Here is a 16266-nt window from a genome sequence, read left to right as displayed (position 1 = left end):
AACAAAAATGATAAATGTAAAAGAGATTATGGATAATGTAGCAATAATAACACACAGGCAAGAAAATCTCACAAGAGATCTGTTAGACTCAGCAGAAAAAACACTTAGCAGATCAGTTGAAATGGCAATTAGACAAGGACAAAATAAAGAAGATGAAGATGTGAGTGCAGCCCTGACAAGTGCACTAGAAACCATAGAAAAGTTGCGTAAAAAAGCAAAGGACAAAGCAGATAAATTGAAAAAGAAAAAGTACAGCGAGGAAGAAAGCAGCAGTGAGGATGAAGAACTAGACAAATATTGTAAGTGTAAACTTGACCCAGGCACGCCATTGAAACCTTCTAAATATACAGTAAAAACTAGAAAAGGTGAGAAAGGGACACTAAAAGAAAGATCAGATGGATTGGGAACAAGCCTTTCTGGACAATTTCCTTTAGTGGTGAAAAGTGGAAGAAGGAGGGATTATACTGATTATGTCTCAGCAAGTATGATGGATGTACAATGTCTGAAAGAAAAACTTCTTCCGTTGGAAAGAGGAGCAGGTCCGTGGATTAATGTTTTTTGCAACAATATGACAGGAATTGTATTGGCTATTGGAGATTGGAGACAAATTGTTACAGCATGTGTGGGTGCTGATAAAGTGTCAAAAATAGAAGAAGAAGCAGGAACAGAATGCGAGCCTCATCAAACACCATTCTCTCATCATTCAAGACATATATGGCTGGCCATGAGGGAGGCGTTCCCTACAAAGGTGGATGTGAATGAACTAACGTCATGCATGTACAAAAATGAAGAAAGTGGTAGTGAATATGTAACACGTTATAGGACTAAGTGGGAGGAACAACTGGGTGGTCCACTAACTGACAGTCACCTTGCACTCTTCAGGGGGGCAATTGTAAAGGGATGCCCAACTTCTGTAAGAAACCGTTTAGAGGCTGTAGTAGGATTGGATAAAAAATCTATAATAGAATGGGAAGAATATTTAAGCCATTATGTTAAGATGTTTATCGAAGAATTGAAAGAACAAGAAGAATGTGACAAAAATGACATGAGACAATTGAATAAAACAAAACTCTCTGAGCTTCGTCAACAGGTCAAGGAAAGACAGAAAGAAAAACAAACGGTACAACGGCCACTAATTACTGCAGCCCCACAGTATTTCACACCACACGACGACTGTTGTTATTCATGTGGGCAACCAGATCACTGGAGTAATGAATGTCCTTTCTATCTTCAGCATTATTTAACAGCCTAAAATACAATAATGCATAAATCTGCTTTCACCCCCCTACCTGATATGAATCCTCAGCCCTCATCAAACTAATGGTAGCATAAAAGAATAGCTAAAAATGATACAGTAGCAACAAGACAAAATAATTCCATTTTTTAAGGCTATTTCTAACTGAATGTGTTAAGTTGTGTAATTACAGGAAAGGAGATGTTTTAAATCAGCTACACAGAGGCTGGAGCGAGTTGTGTTGTGAGGACAGTTAAAACAAAGGACACAGACCCCTGCTGACATTCCACAGGTTGTAAACAATGCGACATGAGCCGTGTTGCAGTGGGGAAGATGATGTCAGGCTCATGGAGAAAGTGACTCCTGTGTCCAGTTGTAAGATGTAGGTAAGGAGAAGAATTTTGAGTAGTAATGAAGGTGTGAATCAGGTTGTAGAAGTGGAGGTGTGAATCAGTTGCTGAAATGGTCATTTAAGAAAGGTCTCTAATGTAATTAATGATAAAAACAATTGGTCAAAAGGAAAGATGTTTTTTTGGGCAAGACGGTGATGCACAGAAGATTCTAGTTGGCTTTGAAAAAACATTGCATTACAAAGCCCATGAGATGTTTTTTATCAGGAATTTGTTAATTCCAGAAGTTGAATTTATCAATGAAAGTGAAAATGGTTACTATTGCATCCTTACTGTACAATGATTTACAATCTCATTTAGAAGACATGGTTCTGACAGGGAAGTCTTCGCAACATAAATAAATAGTGGTGACATTCACTTGAAAAATGACTTGAAAGGTTTCATATAAAATAGATGTAGGTTTTAATTCAATGGTAAAGGAATGATTTCCAAAGTTCAGTGCAGGTGAGGTCAGACAACATAACACCCCAGTTTCAATTTTGCAGAAAGAAAAGTTGTATGTTTTTCTTGTATTTAACGAATATGTCTAGTTCTCCTTTTACAGTTGAAGGAGACAAAGGAAGCCTTAAAATGACCTAACAAAGGTCATGGATGATCCAGATTTAAATAAGCATTCAGGTGGAGATACCTGGAATGTGACACAGCAGGGGGTGGCACCAACACCAGTGCAGAACAGTGACACCATCATTTAAAGAAAACCTGGTAAAATAACATCTTAAGACTCTCACAGGTTCCACAAGAAGGACTACAGCAGAGACGGCGTAGTTAAACAGGGGGAGTTGGATCAAGGTGATCTTTGAGATGATCAGACAACAGTAGCCCAAAGGACAGGTAACATAAAAAGATGTTATGTGTCCTCTAGGGGAGGTTGATGTATGAATGGAATGAATGGAATGAGCAATGAATGAACAGTGAACAGTATTGATGAAACTGATGTTCCTAATTTGGGGATTCCTGGTTTTATGTCCTAAATGGGGGACGCCCCGGGTAAATCAAAGCGAAAAAGAAAAGAAAAATGAAAAAATAAGCAAACAAAAACTAAGAATGAACCTAAAAACTTAAACTACACTAACAATAAAAATTAGCTCATTTAGATTAAAACTAAAACTGATCTAGATTTAAAATAAACTAAAGAAGAAATAAAATATATATTAAAAGTAGAAATAAAAAAATATATAAAAAATGTAAAGAACCAATATGGAAATAATAAAAATACAAAATAAACAAATGGGGTAAAAGAACATGTATTGTGGTCGACTCATACTGCCAGATAACAGGCAGAGGGCAGCGGACGTGTGTATTACTCTCTCCAACCAGGGTCAAAATCAGTGGACGCAGGATTTTCTGACCTGGATGAGTAAACGCACTCAGAAGCATCAACCACATTCCCCATCAGAAGAAACAAGCGGATAAGTACATGGGGAAATTACCCAATTCTATTACATTGATAAAAAACTTTTTTTGGTCAGAGCTACTCCTGTATGAAGGTTGTTTGTGTGTAGGTTCAAGAAGATGGACTCGGAGAAGATTGATGAAGACGGATTTCTGGGATCGTTTTTTCCTCTACACGCCTGGAATCGGATCATGGACGAAGAAGACCAGCTAGACTACGAGGAAGAACAGTCGGACCGACTGGTGAAGAACAATCATACCAACAACCAAAGAGGAACAATCGGACCAACAGACGGACTGGACTAATGAGAAACATGAAAGAATGATGAAAGACCACTTCTAAATAAGGCCAAACCTTGTGTCACCGTTTTAAAATGTTTTAACATAACAGACAGATGATTATATTTTCAGTTATACATATAGCGTGTGCAGGTACATGATAATAATATGTTATTGGGAAAATGATAATATTAGATAATATAATAATAAAGTAATGATAAAATATTGCTGCGGAACAACCATTTACTTAGAAAATTGGACCTTTTTGTTTATGACGTGACCTGTAAAGGCCACGTCAACAGGGGGAGTTGTTAGATTGGAAATTATTCTACACTATACGTATACGCCATAAGTTAAATTAATGCTAAAAAGATGATCAAAATATAGAGTATAAAATACTAGCCTCATCTAAGAGCTTAAACGTTTAAATACACATTCACAACCAACATTTCACTTTCATACCGATAAACACTGTGTCAAGGGTAGCTTGAAACAGACTAGAGATTATTCAGCGATTTAATGAAGGACTGTCTGTCTGCTCAGTTCACACCTGTGGACGTGAAACAAAAGGGCAACACGGAACACACCCAAAAGAGGGGGGCTGGAAGACAAAGGAACTTGAACACACAACAGGCAAGGAAGGAAGTTACTCTCCAGGTGACTCGAAACAGGAGTTAACATAAAAGAACCACTGCCCCGGAACAGACGCCCCCTGGACAGGAAACTTTCCCTTAAATGTAGAGACAACCCATAACCAGGGACCGTCTTTCCCGGAGCTATTGACCTGTACAGCTGCCGGCAAAGAGCGAGTCCGATCGATCGTAAAAGTTTCTATGTTTGTTTGTTTTGAAGCGGTGAATAAACGACCGTACACTCTGAATTGATCCTTTTCTCTCCATAAAGCAAAGTATTAAGACCCGGAGGTGACGTCGTGTTGGAGCGACGGAAACGGACTCCGGTTTTATCCGTTTTATAATGCACTGTAAGAGCGAGTGACACTGTACCAAGATGGCCGCCCTGTATACACACCGCTCTAGTGGGCGACAGCAGTCGATGCGGCGTCCATGTCATGCAAACAATGGCTGAGTTAAAAAACACTTTACAGCTAAATGTGGACAAAACTGAAACTCTGGTGATTGCTCCTGATGATAAGATTCCAGGGTTGAGTCAGTACTTGAGTGACTTATGTCAGTCTGTCAAACTGAGCCTGAGAAACCTGGGTGTTGTATTTGATAAAGACATGTCTCTTGTTCAACTCTGTAGAAAACTGAGCAGAAACTGTTTCCTTCAACTGAGAAAAATCTCTAAACTTAAGAAAATGTTGTCGGAACATGATCTGGATCTTATAATCCATGCGTTTGTTTCTTCTCGTCTGGACTATTGTAACAGTTTGTTTTCATGTCTTAACAAGAAGGATCGTCTCGTCTGCAGTTGATTCAGAACTCTGACCTGCTCTAGTAGAAGAACTCACATTTCTCCTTCAAACTCTTCACTTCTTCTTTCAGGATCAACTTTAAAATTCTGATTCTTACTTTCAGATCTATTCATGGTCACCTCAACAATAAACTGAACTGGTCCACACACATCAACGCCGTGTACAAGAAGGGCCGAAGTCGCCTCCACCTCCTGGGGAGACTGAGGTCCTTCGGAGTGTGCAGACCACTTCTAAGGACCTTTTATGACTCCGTGGTAGCCTCTGCTATCCACTACGCTGTGGTCTGCTGGGGAGCAGCAGCAGGACCGGGACAGGAAGAGACTGAACAGGCTGGTCACGAGGCTCTGTCCTGTCGCTCGCTGGACTCGGTGGAGGAGGTGGGAGAGAGGAGGACACTCTCCAGACTCTCCTCCATCAGGGACAACACTCTCCACCCACTGCACCTGACCGTGGAGGAGCAGCTCCTTCAGGGGCTCAGGCACCCCCAGTGTAGGACGGAGCGTTATAGAAGGTCCTTCATCCCAACTGGTGTCAGGATATTTAACTCTTTACTTTAAATATCCTGATGCTAATCCGTAGTGTGTTTTTCTTCTCGTGTGTTTTATTTTATTTTTTACTTTACTTTTTTGTTTTTATTTTTATTTTATTTTATTCTATTGTATTTTGTTAATAGTGTTACATTTCTAATTTTGTAAATAATTGTATATTTTTAAGATCTTTTTTATTTTATTTTGTATTATCTCTTTTATCTTTATTTTTTTCCTTGCACTTTATTTTTTTAAACTGCGCTGTTGTAAAAGTGTGTTTCCCCTCTGGATGAATAAAGCTTTTCTATTCTATTCTATTCTATAGGATCAACTTTAAAATTCTGGTTCTTACTTTCAGATCTATTCATGGTCAGGCTCCTCCTTACATCAGTGATCTGATCCAGCCTTACACCCCAGCTCGGGCTCTGAGGTCTGTGGATCAGAATCTACTTATGGTTCCACGCACACGACTCAGGACCAGAGGAGAGAAATCTTTTCAGGCTGTTGCTCCTAAGCTTTGGAACGATCTTCTCTCTCTTTGCACTTGATGGAGTCTACTGACTCCTTTAAGAAACATCTGTGTTTGATGATCTACTGACTCCTTCAAGAAACATCCGTGTTTGATGATCTACTGACTCCTTCAAGAAACATCTGTGTTTTATGATCTACTGACTCCTTCAAGAAACATCTGTGTTTGATGATCTACTGACTCCTTCAAGAAACATCTGTGTTTGATGATCTACTGACTCCTTTAAGAAACATCTGTGTTTGATGATCTACTGACTCCTTCAAGGAACATCTGTGTGTTTGATGATCTACTGACTCCTTCAAGAAACATCTGTGTGTTTGATGATCTACTGACTCCTTCAAGAAACATCAGTGTTTGATGATCTACTGACTCCTTCAAGAAACATCTGTGTTTGATGATCTACTGACTCCTTCAAGAAACATCTGTGTGTTTGATGATCTACTGACTCCTTTAAGAAACATCTGTGTTTGATGATCTACTGACTCCTTTAAGAAACATCTGTGTTTGATGATCTACTGACTCCTTCAAGAAACATCTGTGTTTGATGATCTACTGACTCCTTCAAGAAACATCTGTGTTTGATGATCTACTGACTCCTTTAAGAAACATCTGTGTTTGATGATCTACTGACTCCTTCAAGGAACATCTGTGTGTTTGATGATCTACTGACTCCTTCAAGAAACATCTGTGTGTTTGATGATCTACTGACTCCTTCAAGAAACATCTGTGTTTGATGATCTACTGACTCCTTCAAGAAACATCTGTGTTTGATGATCTACTGACTCCTTTAAGAAACATCTGTGTTTGATGATCTACTGACTCCTTCAAGAAACATCTGTGTTTGATGATCTACTGACTCCTTCAAGAAACATCTGTGTTTGATGATCTACTGACTCCTTCAAGAAACATCTGTGTGTTTGATGATCTACTGACTCCTTCAAGAAACATCTGTGTTTGATGATCTACTGACTCCTTCAAGAAACATCTGTGTGTTTGATGATCTACTGACTCCTTCAAGAAACATCTGTGTTTGATGATCTACTGACTCCTTCAAGAAACATGTGTGTTTGATGATCTACTGACTCCTTCAAGAAACATGTGTGTTTGATGATCTACTGACTCCTTCAAGAAACATCTGTGTTTGATGATCTACTGACTCCTTCAAGAAACATGTGTGTTTGATGATCTACTGACTCCTTCAAGAAACATCTGTGTTTGATGATCTACTGACTCCTTCAAGAAACATCTGTGTTTGATGATCTACTGACTCCTTCAAGAAAAATCTGTGTTTGATGATCTACTGACTCCTTCAAGAAACATCGGTGTTTGATGATCTACTGACTCCTTCAAGAAACATCTGTGTTTGATGATCTACTGACTCTTTCAAGAAACATCTGTGTTTGATGATCTACTGACTCCTTCAAGAACCATCTCTGTGTTTGATGATCTCCTGACTCCTTCAAGAAACATCTGTGTTTGATGATCTACTGACTCCTTCAAGAAACATCTGTGTTTGATGATCTACTGACTCCTTCAAGAAACATCTGTGTTTGATGATCTACTGACTCCTTCAAGAAACATCTGTGTTTGATGATCTACTGACTCCTTCAAGAAACATCTGTGTTTGATGATCTACTGACTCCTTCAAGAAACATCTGTGTTTGATGATCTACTGACTCCTTCAAGAAAAATCTGTGTTTGATGATCTACTGACTCCTTCAAGAAACATCGGTGTTTGATGATCTACTGACTCCTTCAAGAAACATCTGTGTTTGATGATCTACTGACTCTTTCAAGAAACATCTGTGTTTGATGATCTACTGACTCCTTCAAGAACCATCTCTGTGTTTGATGATCTCCTGACTCCTTCAAGAAACATCTGTGTTTGATGATCTACTGACTCCTTCAAGAAACATCTGTGTTTGATGATCTACTGACTCCTTCAAGAAACATCTGTGTTTGATGATCTACTGACTCCTTCAAGAAACATCTGTGTTTGATGATCTACTGACTCCTTCAAGAAACATCTGTGTTTGATGATCTACTGACTCCTTCAAGAAACATCTGTGTTTGATGATCTACTGACTCCTTCAAGAAACATCTGTGTTTGATGATCTACTGACTCCTTCAAGAAAAATCTGTGTTTGATGATCTACTGACTCCTTCAAGAAACATCTGTGTTTGATGATCTACTGACTCCTTCAAGAAACATGTGTGTTTGATGATCTACTGACTCCTTCAAGAAACATCTGTGTTTGATGATCTACTGACTCCTTTAAGAAACATGTGTGTTTGATGATCTACTGACTCCTTCAAGAAACATCTGTGTTTGATGATCTACTGACTCCTTCAAGAAACATCTGTGTTTGATGATCTACTGACTCCTTCAAGAAACATCTTAAGACGTTTCTATTTGTTCAGGCTTTTCCTTGAATTTCTCGAACTCCTGTGTTGTTCTCAGTATTATCTTGATCTTTAAAGTATTTACTTTTTTGAGTATTGTTTTGATTGTTTAAGCGCTTTGTGACCCTGGTCTGGAAAATATCTATATAAATAAATATTACTTACTTACTTACTTACATGTATATATGTCTATGGCCTTGAGGACTACAGTGAGGTAGGAGGAGGAGATGCTCTGTGAGCATTAGTGTAGAAAAATATGTTAGAAACACCTTTTCTTTCAATTGTCATATTTTATATTCTTTGTTTAGTAGCCGTTTTATTGTATATGTTTGTTTAATTGTTTAGCGTTTAACTTATTGTGTGGTGTTTGTAGAGCGAGAGCAACGAGTGTGTGAGCGATCCATCCTCAAACAGTGTTTTGATTTATGTGCAGAATCCTACAAATAAAAGACAAGTGATCCACGAGCAGCTTCATTGGTGGAATCAGAAGTGTGATGATCCAAAGGTTATACTCACATCACCATGAACATTACCTGCATTGAAATCTAGCAACAGAACAAGTGATGACATCACAAGAGTCTCTCAAATGTCTCTGAATGGATCTGAGATCAGTAAATATGTGTCAACATACTGAACAGCACGACCCAGCAGAAGAACAAATCAAGTTCAAGTAGAACCTGCTGAAGACTGAGGTCACTTAGAATCATCTGCTTCATTGAAGAACTCACTGAAGACTCAACTTTGACTCTCTGGAGTCTCACCTCTGACTTTCACATGTTCTGAAGCTGAAGACATGATGTTCTGACCTGAGAGTCTCCAGGTGACAGTGTGGACTCTTCAGTCCAGCAGACAGCAGCTCCACTCCTGGATCCTGCAGGTCAAGGTTGTGACTCAGGTCCAGTTGAGTCAGACTAGAGGACGGAGAGCTGAGGACTGAGGACAGAAGTGAACAACTTCTCTCTGACAGTCGACAGTTGATCAGCCTGTGAAAGAGACGAGTGTCGTCAACAAGAGGATTGATTTGTGTTTATATGAGAAACAAACACAAGAGAACATAAGGAAAAATAAGTCACAAAACAAACAACAAAGACAAATGAAAATAAAAGGTTGTTACATGTATATTGATCATAATAACACATCATTGATTCTTTTTCTATTCACTTACTTATCTCAGTGTTTTTGTGTGTTTTCTCTCAATTGTTGTGTTTAATTCTTTTCCAGAGTAAAAATATCTTCAATTTAATCAAGACACTGATTCAATCGTGAAGATTCACTTCAGTCAATTTATTCTATTTGTTTTTTAACATTAACGCCGAGTGTCGCGAATTCGCAACATACCGCTTCCATTAAGAATGCACCAGAGATCGTGCGCGAGTTTCCCTAATGTTGGTTCATGCCTCTTCGATAGGAACCTAGGAACGTTTTGCAATCACTAGTTTCTCGTAGGACCAATAACATTTGAAACCACGTCCGGTTTACGATCGTGTTTTCTTCCTGGTGTTGCGCAACCCATTCAAAGTTGGAAGCGTGAAAGGATCGTCTTGTTTGAGGTAAAGTATCGTGAAAAAAAAATACACGTCTGCTCATTGTTTGTCTATAGAACTAGGAAAAATAAAATAAAGTAGTTTTGAATGCAATTTTTGAAGATATTTTAAGTTTTCAGTTTGTGGCGAATTCGCGACATTCGTCCATAATGGCTAAATGAATCAGTATGGCCAGATGCGTAATGGCTCAGTACTAATATATTCAGATGGATTTTAGCCGTCACACGCGTTCTATAGCAAAAACAATTCTTGTAGCAATCTGTAATCATGTAGCATGTTTTATGAATTAAATTATTGACGTTTATTTTTCCTCAGGAAAATATGAATGCAGGAATGTTTTATGGTAAGAGAACTCCTGTGGAAACCAGAGTTCCACCCGCTGAGAGTGAGGACATCTGTCTCAGTGAGAATGGAGAAGTTGATGAGGAACACATACCTGCACAAGGTGATTGTAATAGTAGTAATAACGCTATAATATTGTATTGTACAGACTTTCAGCTTCTGTGTTGTAAGCCACATATTTTAAGAGGTCGCTTTGAGAGCAGGTTGTGTAAATGTAAATAGAATAGTCTGCAATTTTCAATGGTGTAGTTTTTTTAAACACCAGCAGGTGACAGCAGTGAGGAAAACTTCACTGAAGAGGATGATGAGCTTCCTAGTGTAGCTACTCCTGAACAAAAGACAGAGTAGAGTGGGAAGAAATACAACATTACATCCATTTCAATGACAACATGGCACCAAACAATGACAGACTTTTCAAAATAAGGCACTGATTAATGCACTTCTTCCCAAATTTCAGGCTGTTCTACAAGAGCAAATGCTCTGTGTTGACGAGCAAATGGTTCCTTTCAAAGGAAAATCAAGTTTAAAACAATATGTCCCCATGAAGCCACATAAATGAGGATATAAAATATTTGTGCTTTGTGACACAAAAGGGCTGGTGCATTCCTTTGATGTCTTTGAAAGGAAAACTGACCTTGTGTTCAAGTGTTCTAAGTGCAATGTTCACTTGTGCCTGAAAAAAAACAACAATTGCTTCAGGGAGTTTCATGAGTAAGGCACCCCACAATTGAAACAGCTCAGTTATCGTTGTTATAGTAGTTGTTGTTATAGTATTAGTTGTTGTTGTTGTTGTTGTTGTTGTTGTTGTTGTTGTTGTTGAATATTCAGGTCCTGCATATCTTGGTGTTAGCTTTCACTCCGTGCACCTGCACACCTGGGGATTCCTCGCACCAGAGAACAAACTGTGGGACCAGAAACGACCAGATTATTAGTGACACGTCTGCAGCACGTCAGGTGACGCTTCTGAGGAAGACTTGAGTCACTTTTTTTTATTGTTGTTTTCTTACCACTGTAATGTATATGTTGGCATTAAAAAAATAAAATTTCATGCCTAAGATGGGAAATGTGTTTTTATTATTTTTTTGTCCTCTAATGCCTGTTGTCGCTAATTTGCGACATACCCAATTTTACAATAATTTTATGTTCCACAGTAAAAATGTTTATCTTCACTTAATTTAGTCTCTGCTTGAAAGCAAAAACACACATAATTATTTTTTTTGAACAATTGCAAATCAATTCAGGCGTCAAGGGGTTAAATTCAATATGAACGGGTTTACAAAGTTATTATTCATAACCGTGTCAGGTGTGAGTGTGAAGGTGTTGCAGGTAATACAAGCTCAAACAATGTGTGTGTTTGACAATCAAGGAGTCGACTACTTCCACTATACATGGACTACTATCAACCTTCAGCTAATGCCAACATGACTGACCAAATGACTGATGTAGTTCAACATATGGAGGACAGTGAGCTGAGACTATGGTATCCCATCCAAGGACGACAGCCCCTCCATCAGCCCCACACAACAGCTCAGGAGCCCATGATGGTTCAAGTCACTTCCCAACGGACATTTCTAGATTCTCTCATGTTAGACACGAAACACCAAGAGAACTCAAGGCTCCTCTTGTTTTCCGTGGGGATGTTCAGACAAAGTTGAGTTGGAAGAATGGCTCGAGTTGATGGAAGATTATTTCAAGAAACGTGATGTTCAACTGGAGACTCAGGTGGAAGAAATCCTCACACATTTAAGGGCTCGAGCTAAAGAGTGAAGTTTGGGATAGAAATGGAGAGATAGATGTTGCACGCCGTCCTCACGCTGTGTCTGGTCTCTTGAGGAAACATTCTTCTGAACGCTATTCATCGGTGCCTTTGGCAGACTTTTATTCAACTCTCCCAGATGTGATGAAGACCCGTAGGACTACTGGCTCCGCCTCAAGAAAGCTGCTGCAGTCGCCACAGGTTGCTTGTGAGAACAAGACAAATGTTTGATCACCCAGATCTGGCTCACATTCCGGTCCATACTTTGGATAAATGGTCAGCCGTGAAGTGCAGGACGTGTTGGATGAATTTCATAGACTAGTTTGAAGACACCAGCCAGACATAGTGAAGAGGTGAACATGGATAGAGTTGAAGTTAACCTACAGCAGCCTGTGAACCACCTGAGAGACAGCAGCCAGTTGATCCAGACTCTTCTACAATGGAGAGGTTGCTGGGGTTGTTGGAAAAGATGCTGCAGAACCAGAGAATCTGTTTGGTGGACGACAAGCCTCTCAGACTGCCGTACCTCCGTGACCCCTCTAGTCAATATGAGAAACTGAGGATCTAAAGGAGATGGAGGAACAGGGGATTATTCGTGAATCTCAGAGTGAGTTTTCTTCTCCTCTTGTGCTTGTTGTTAAACCTAATGATGACCTACGCATTTGCAATGACTTCAGATGGTTGATGCCAGAACAGTGAAAGATGCGGACCCCCTGCCCCACCAGACAGACGCCCTTGCTGTGCTTGGTGGTAACACATTTTTCTCCACTATGGACCTCACATCAGGGTTTTATAATGTCAGACTCCACGAAGAGGATAAGAAATTTAAAGCGTTCTTCTTCCCGTCTGGTCTGCACAAATATAATAGAATGCTCAGGGTCTTACCAACAGCCTGCAGCATTTATACGGATGATGATGTCCATATTTGAGAACTTTACCAGTCGTTTGTTATCTGGACGACCTGAGAACCATTTGTTCAGTCTTGCATTGTTCATCGACTTGTTACAGAGACCTACGTCTCATTGTTGGATGTGTGGCCTTGAAGATATAAAAGTACATGGTGCATTCAAGTGTAGTACGAACTGTCAAAGGGTCATTGAGTCTTTGAATGAGGGTGAAGCACTAGACCAGGCCTGGCCAACCTGCGGCTCCCGGGCCGCATGCGGCTCTTTGCCTGGTTTCATGCGGCTCTAACGCTCTAGTGTTGTGTCGTTCACGAACGATTTGTTCCAACGAACGATCTTTTGAGTGAACGTACTGAACCGAATCACTACATGAAGTGATTCATTCCTTCCTCAGTTCAGTTGAACGCCGCGACTGTGCCGGTGGGAGCGATTCTATGATAAGACTTTGCTACAGAACATTTAGTTTTTATGTTGGCACAGATTCGTTCAGTGAACAGGGATTCATGTTCGGCTGTGAACACACCTCAAGATCTTCTCTATTTGCTGAATTTCTCACGAATGTCTGTGCACTGGTCCTTTTCCATGAACGCACTTTTTTTTTTTTGCATTGTCCCTCAAGTGCAGTGAATGTTAACCTCGGGTCTGAATCATTTAAGTTAGTAACGGATTGTTTGGCTGCGTCCAGGAAGTAGAAGAAATTACAGTCAAGGCTCCATAAACACTGAGTTAGTGATTTGATGAACGAACGAACTGAACGAATCCTTTTAATGAACCGATTCTAGTGATTCAGTCAAAAGAACTTTTGATCCCATCTCTATAAAGTTCATATCGAAGTTTGGGTTTGTGTTTTTTTGAATGTGCGCGTTCGCTTCGCTTGAGTTCAATACGGTATTTTCATCTAACGCGCAATAATACAAACCAGATCTGAAGAGGTTTGTTCAAAGCAAGGAATGACAGAAGTCCTAATAAGCAACATGCATAGTAAGAGAGAAAATATATTTTAATTATTATATTTTAGTTTGTGGACTTGGTTGAACTGAGAGTGTGTGTGTGTGTGTGTGTGTGTGTGTGTGCACAATGTTCATTGTTGAAAATGACTGACCCTGACTGTAGAAGTAAAATTCTGTCATTATCATGTTGGTGTGACATTTACAACAAATCTGGCTAAGCAGAGGTCTGTGTGTGAGGAAGGGATGATGTTCACACAGTAAACAAATGTGGCTCTTAGGCTCTGACTGGTTGGCCACCCTTGCACTAGACCAACAAAATTCCTTGACAGCTGAATAATTATCAGCCGTTTTTGAAGCACAAATGTCCGGTGGAATGAGCCAGAAAGAAGGCACAGAACCTCCTCTTCCTCAACTTGTGGACATCACTCAGTCTGACTCATTAACTAAGAGTGAAAAAGCCAGACTGCAAGAACAGGACAACATTCTAAACATGGCGTTTCATTATGTCAAACGTCATGGGCAACTAAACACAAAAAATCTTCCAGTTAATCGTCCAAAATTCATTCATCAAGACATCATTCAAATCATCAGTAAAGGGCTGTTTTCACTGTGTTGTTGCTAAAACTACAGAACCTGCATTTCGTGTCCCCCTTGAATGCATTCAAACATCTGGAGCTTTGGAATTGGTTTGCATTGATTTTTGTTCTGCTGAGAAATCTGTCAATCAAAGCGTGGACGTACTTGTTGTGACTGATCATTTCTCAAAAGCTAAGCAGGTATCCGTCGACTGGGTTCGCACCCTTTCTCCTCATGTTTGGCAGGACACCACGATAACCTGTTGATGTTGTGTTCCAGCATGCTCTCCCTGATTCCACTGTTGTTGACCATCATGAGTTTGTGTCTCGGTTGAAGCAGGAGTTATCCGAAGCTACTCAAATTGGCCAAAAACTAGAACCGCAGAGCTAGAGGCATGTCTCTTGCTGTTGGTGATCGGGTTCTGCCCTCTTGACAAATGAGCGATTAGTGATAGTGTAAACACATCATTCCTCTATAGACCTAATGCACTGTAGGAGCGAGTGACACTGTACCAAGATGGCCGCCCTGTATACACACCGCTCTAGTGGGCGGCAGCAGTCGATGCGGCGTCCATGTATATATGTCTATGGCCTCGAGGACTACAGTGAGGTAGGAGGAGGAGATGCTCTGTGAGCATTAGTGTAGAAAAATATGTTAGAAACACCTTTTCTTTCAATTGTCGTATTTTATATTTTTTGTTTAGTAGCCATTTTTTTGTATATAGAATAGAATAGAATAGAATAGAATACGTTTATTCATGTTTTAATTGTTTAGTGTGTAACTTATTGTGTGGTGTTTGTAGAGCGAGAGCAACGAGTGTGTGAGCGATCCATCCTCAAACAGTGTTTTGATTTATGTGCAGAATCCTACAAATAAAAGACAAGTGATCCACGAGCAGCTTCATTGGTGGAATCAGAAGTGTGATGATCCAAAGGTTATACTCACATCACCATGAACATTACCTGCATTGAAATCTAGCAACAGAACAAGTGATGACATCACAAGAGTCTCTCAAATGTCTCTGAATGGATCTGAGATCAGTAAATATGTGTCAACATACTGAACAGCACGACCCAGCAGAAGAACAAATCAAGTTCAAGTAGAACCTGCTGAAGACTGAGGTCACTTAGAATCATCTGCTTCATTGAAGAACTCACTGAAGACTCAACTTTGACTCTCTGGAGTCTCACCTCTGACTTTCACATGTTCTGAAGCTGAAGACATGATGTTCTGACCTGAGAGTCTCCAGGTGACAGTGTGGACTCTTCAGTCCAGCAGACAGCAGCTCCACTCCTGGATCCTTCAGGTCGTTGTAACTCAGGTCCAGTTGAGTCAGACTAGAGGACGGAGAGCTGAGGACTGAGGACAGAAGTGAACAACTTCTCTCTGACAGGAAACAGTCTCTCAGCCTGTGAAAGAGACGAGTGTCGTCAACAAGAGGATTGATTTGTGTTTATATGAGAAACAAACACAAGATAAAATAAGGAAAAATAAGTCACAAAACAAACAACAATGACAAATGAAAATAAAAGGTTGTTACATGTATATTGATCATAATAACACATCATTGATTCTTTTTCTATTCACTTACTTATCTCAGTGTTTTTGTGTGTTTTCTCTCAATTGTTGTGTTTAATTCTTTTCCAGAGTAAAAATATCTTCAATTTAATCAAGACACTGATTCAATTTGTGTTTTTAACATTCAATTCAATATGAACAGGTTTACAAAGTTATTATTCATAACCGTGTCAGGTGTGAGTGTGAAGGTGTTGCAGGTAATACAAGCTCAAACAATGTGTGTGTTTGTCACTCACACTCCTGCACTCTCTCAACATTGTTGTCTTCATTTGAATGTTTACAGTTAGAAAATTCAAGGTGAATTCTCTCCATCTTTGGATCCAGTGGATCTATGTTGTGACACAGATGGAGTGTCAATCATCCTCCGTCACATTCACCTTCATTTCTTCTCCATGTTTGCTTCACA

At 39.7% G+C, this 16266-nt stretch overlaps 1 protein-coding gene across 5 annotated transcripts in view; it reads right to left on the bottom strand.

Moving 5' to 3' along the window:
- The window catches only part of LOC148082982 (NACHT, LRR and PYD domains-containing protein 3-like), a 106651-nt gene that overhangs the window by 22952 nt on the left and 67433 nt on the right, over positions 1-16266 (bottom strand). For 2 of the 5 annotated variants that reach the window (XM_087786130.1, XM_087786132.1), the window contains 2 exons: positions 15518-15691; positions 9016-9192 (listed from right to left, as the gene is read on the bottom strand). The exons of 2 other annotated variants lie outside the window; for them this stretch is intronic. In XM_087786130.1, coding sequence (XP_087642256.1) covers positions 9016-9192; positions 15518-15691 — 351 coding nt within the window. The remainder of the gene's footprint in view (positions 1-9015; positions 9193-15517; positions 15692-16266) is intronic. One more of the 5 variants, XM_087786131.1, reaches the window with a different exon arrangement.

Source organism: Callionymus lyra, chromosome 3 (genome assembly GCF_982586985.1).
Source record: "Callionymus lyra chromosome 3, fCalLyr1.hap1.1, whole genome shotgun sequence".
NCBI classification, from domain to species: Eukaryota; Metazoa; Chordata; class Actinopteri; order Syngnathiformes; family Callionymidae; genus Callionymus; species Callionymus lyra.
The sequence above is the reverse complement of the archived record's forward strand: the minus strand, read 5'-3'. Positions and strand labels throughout refer to the sequence as shown.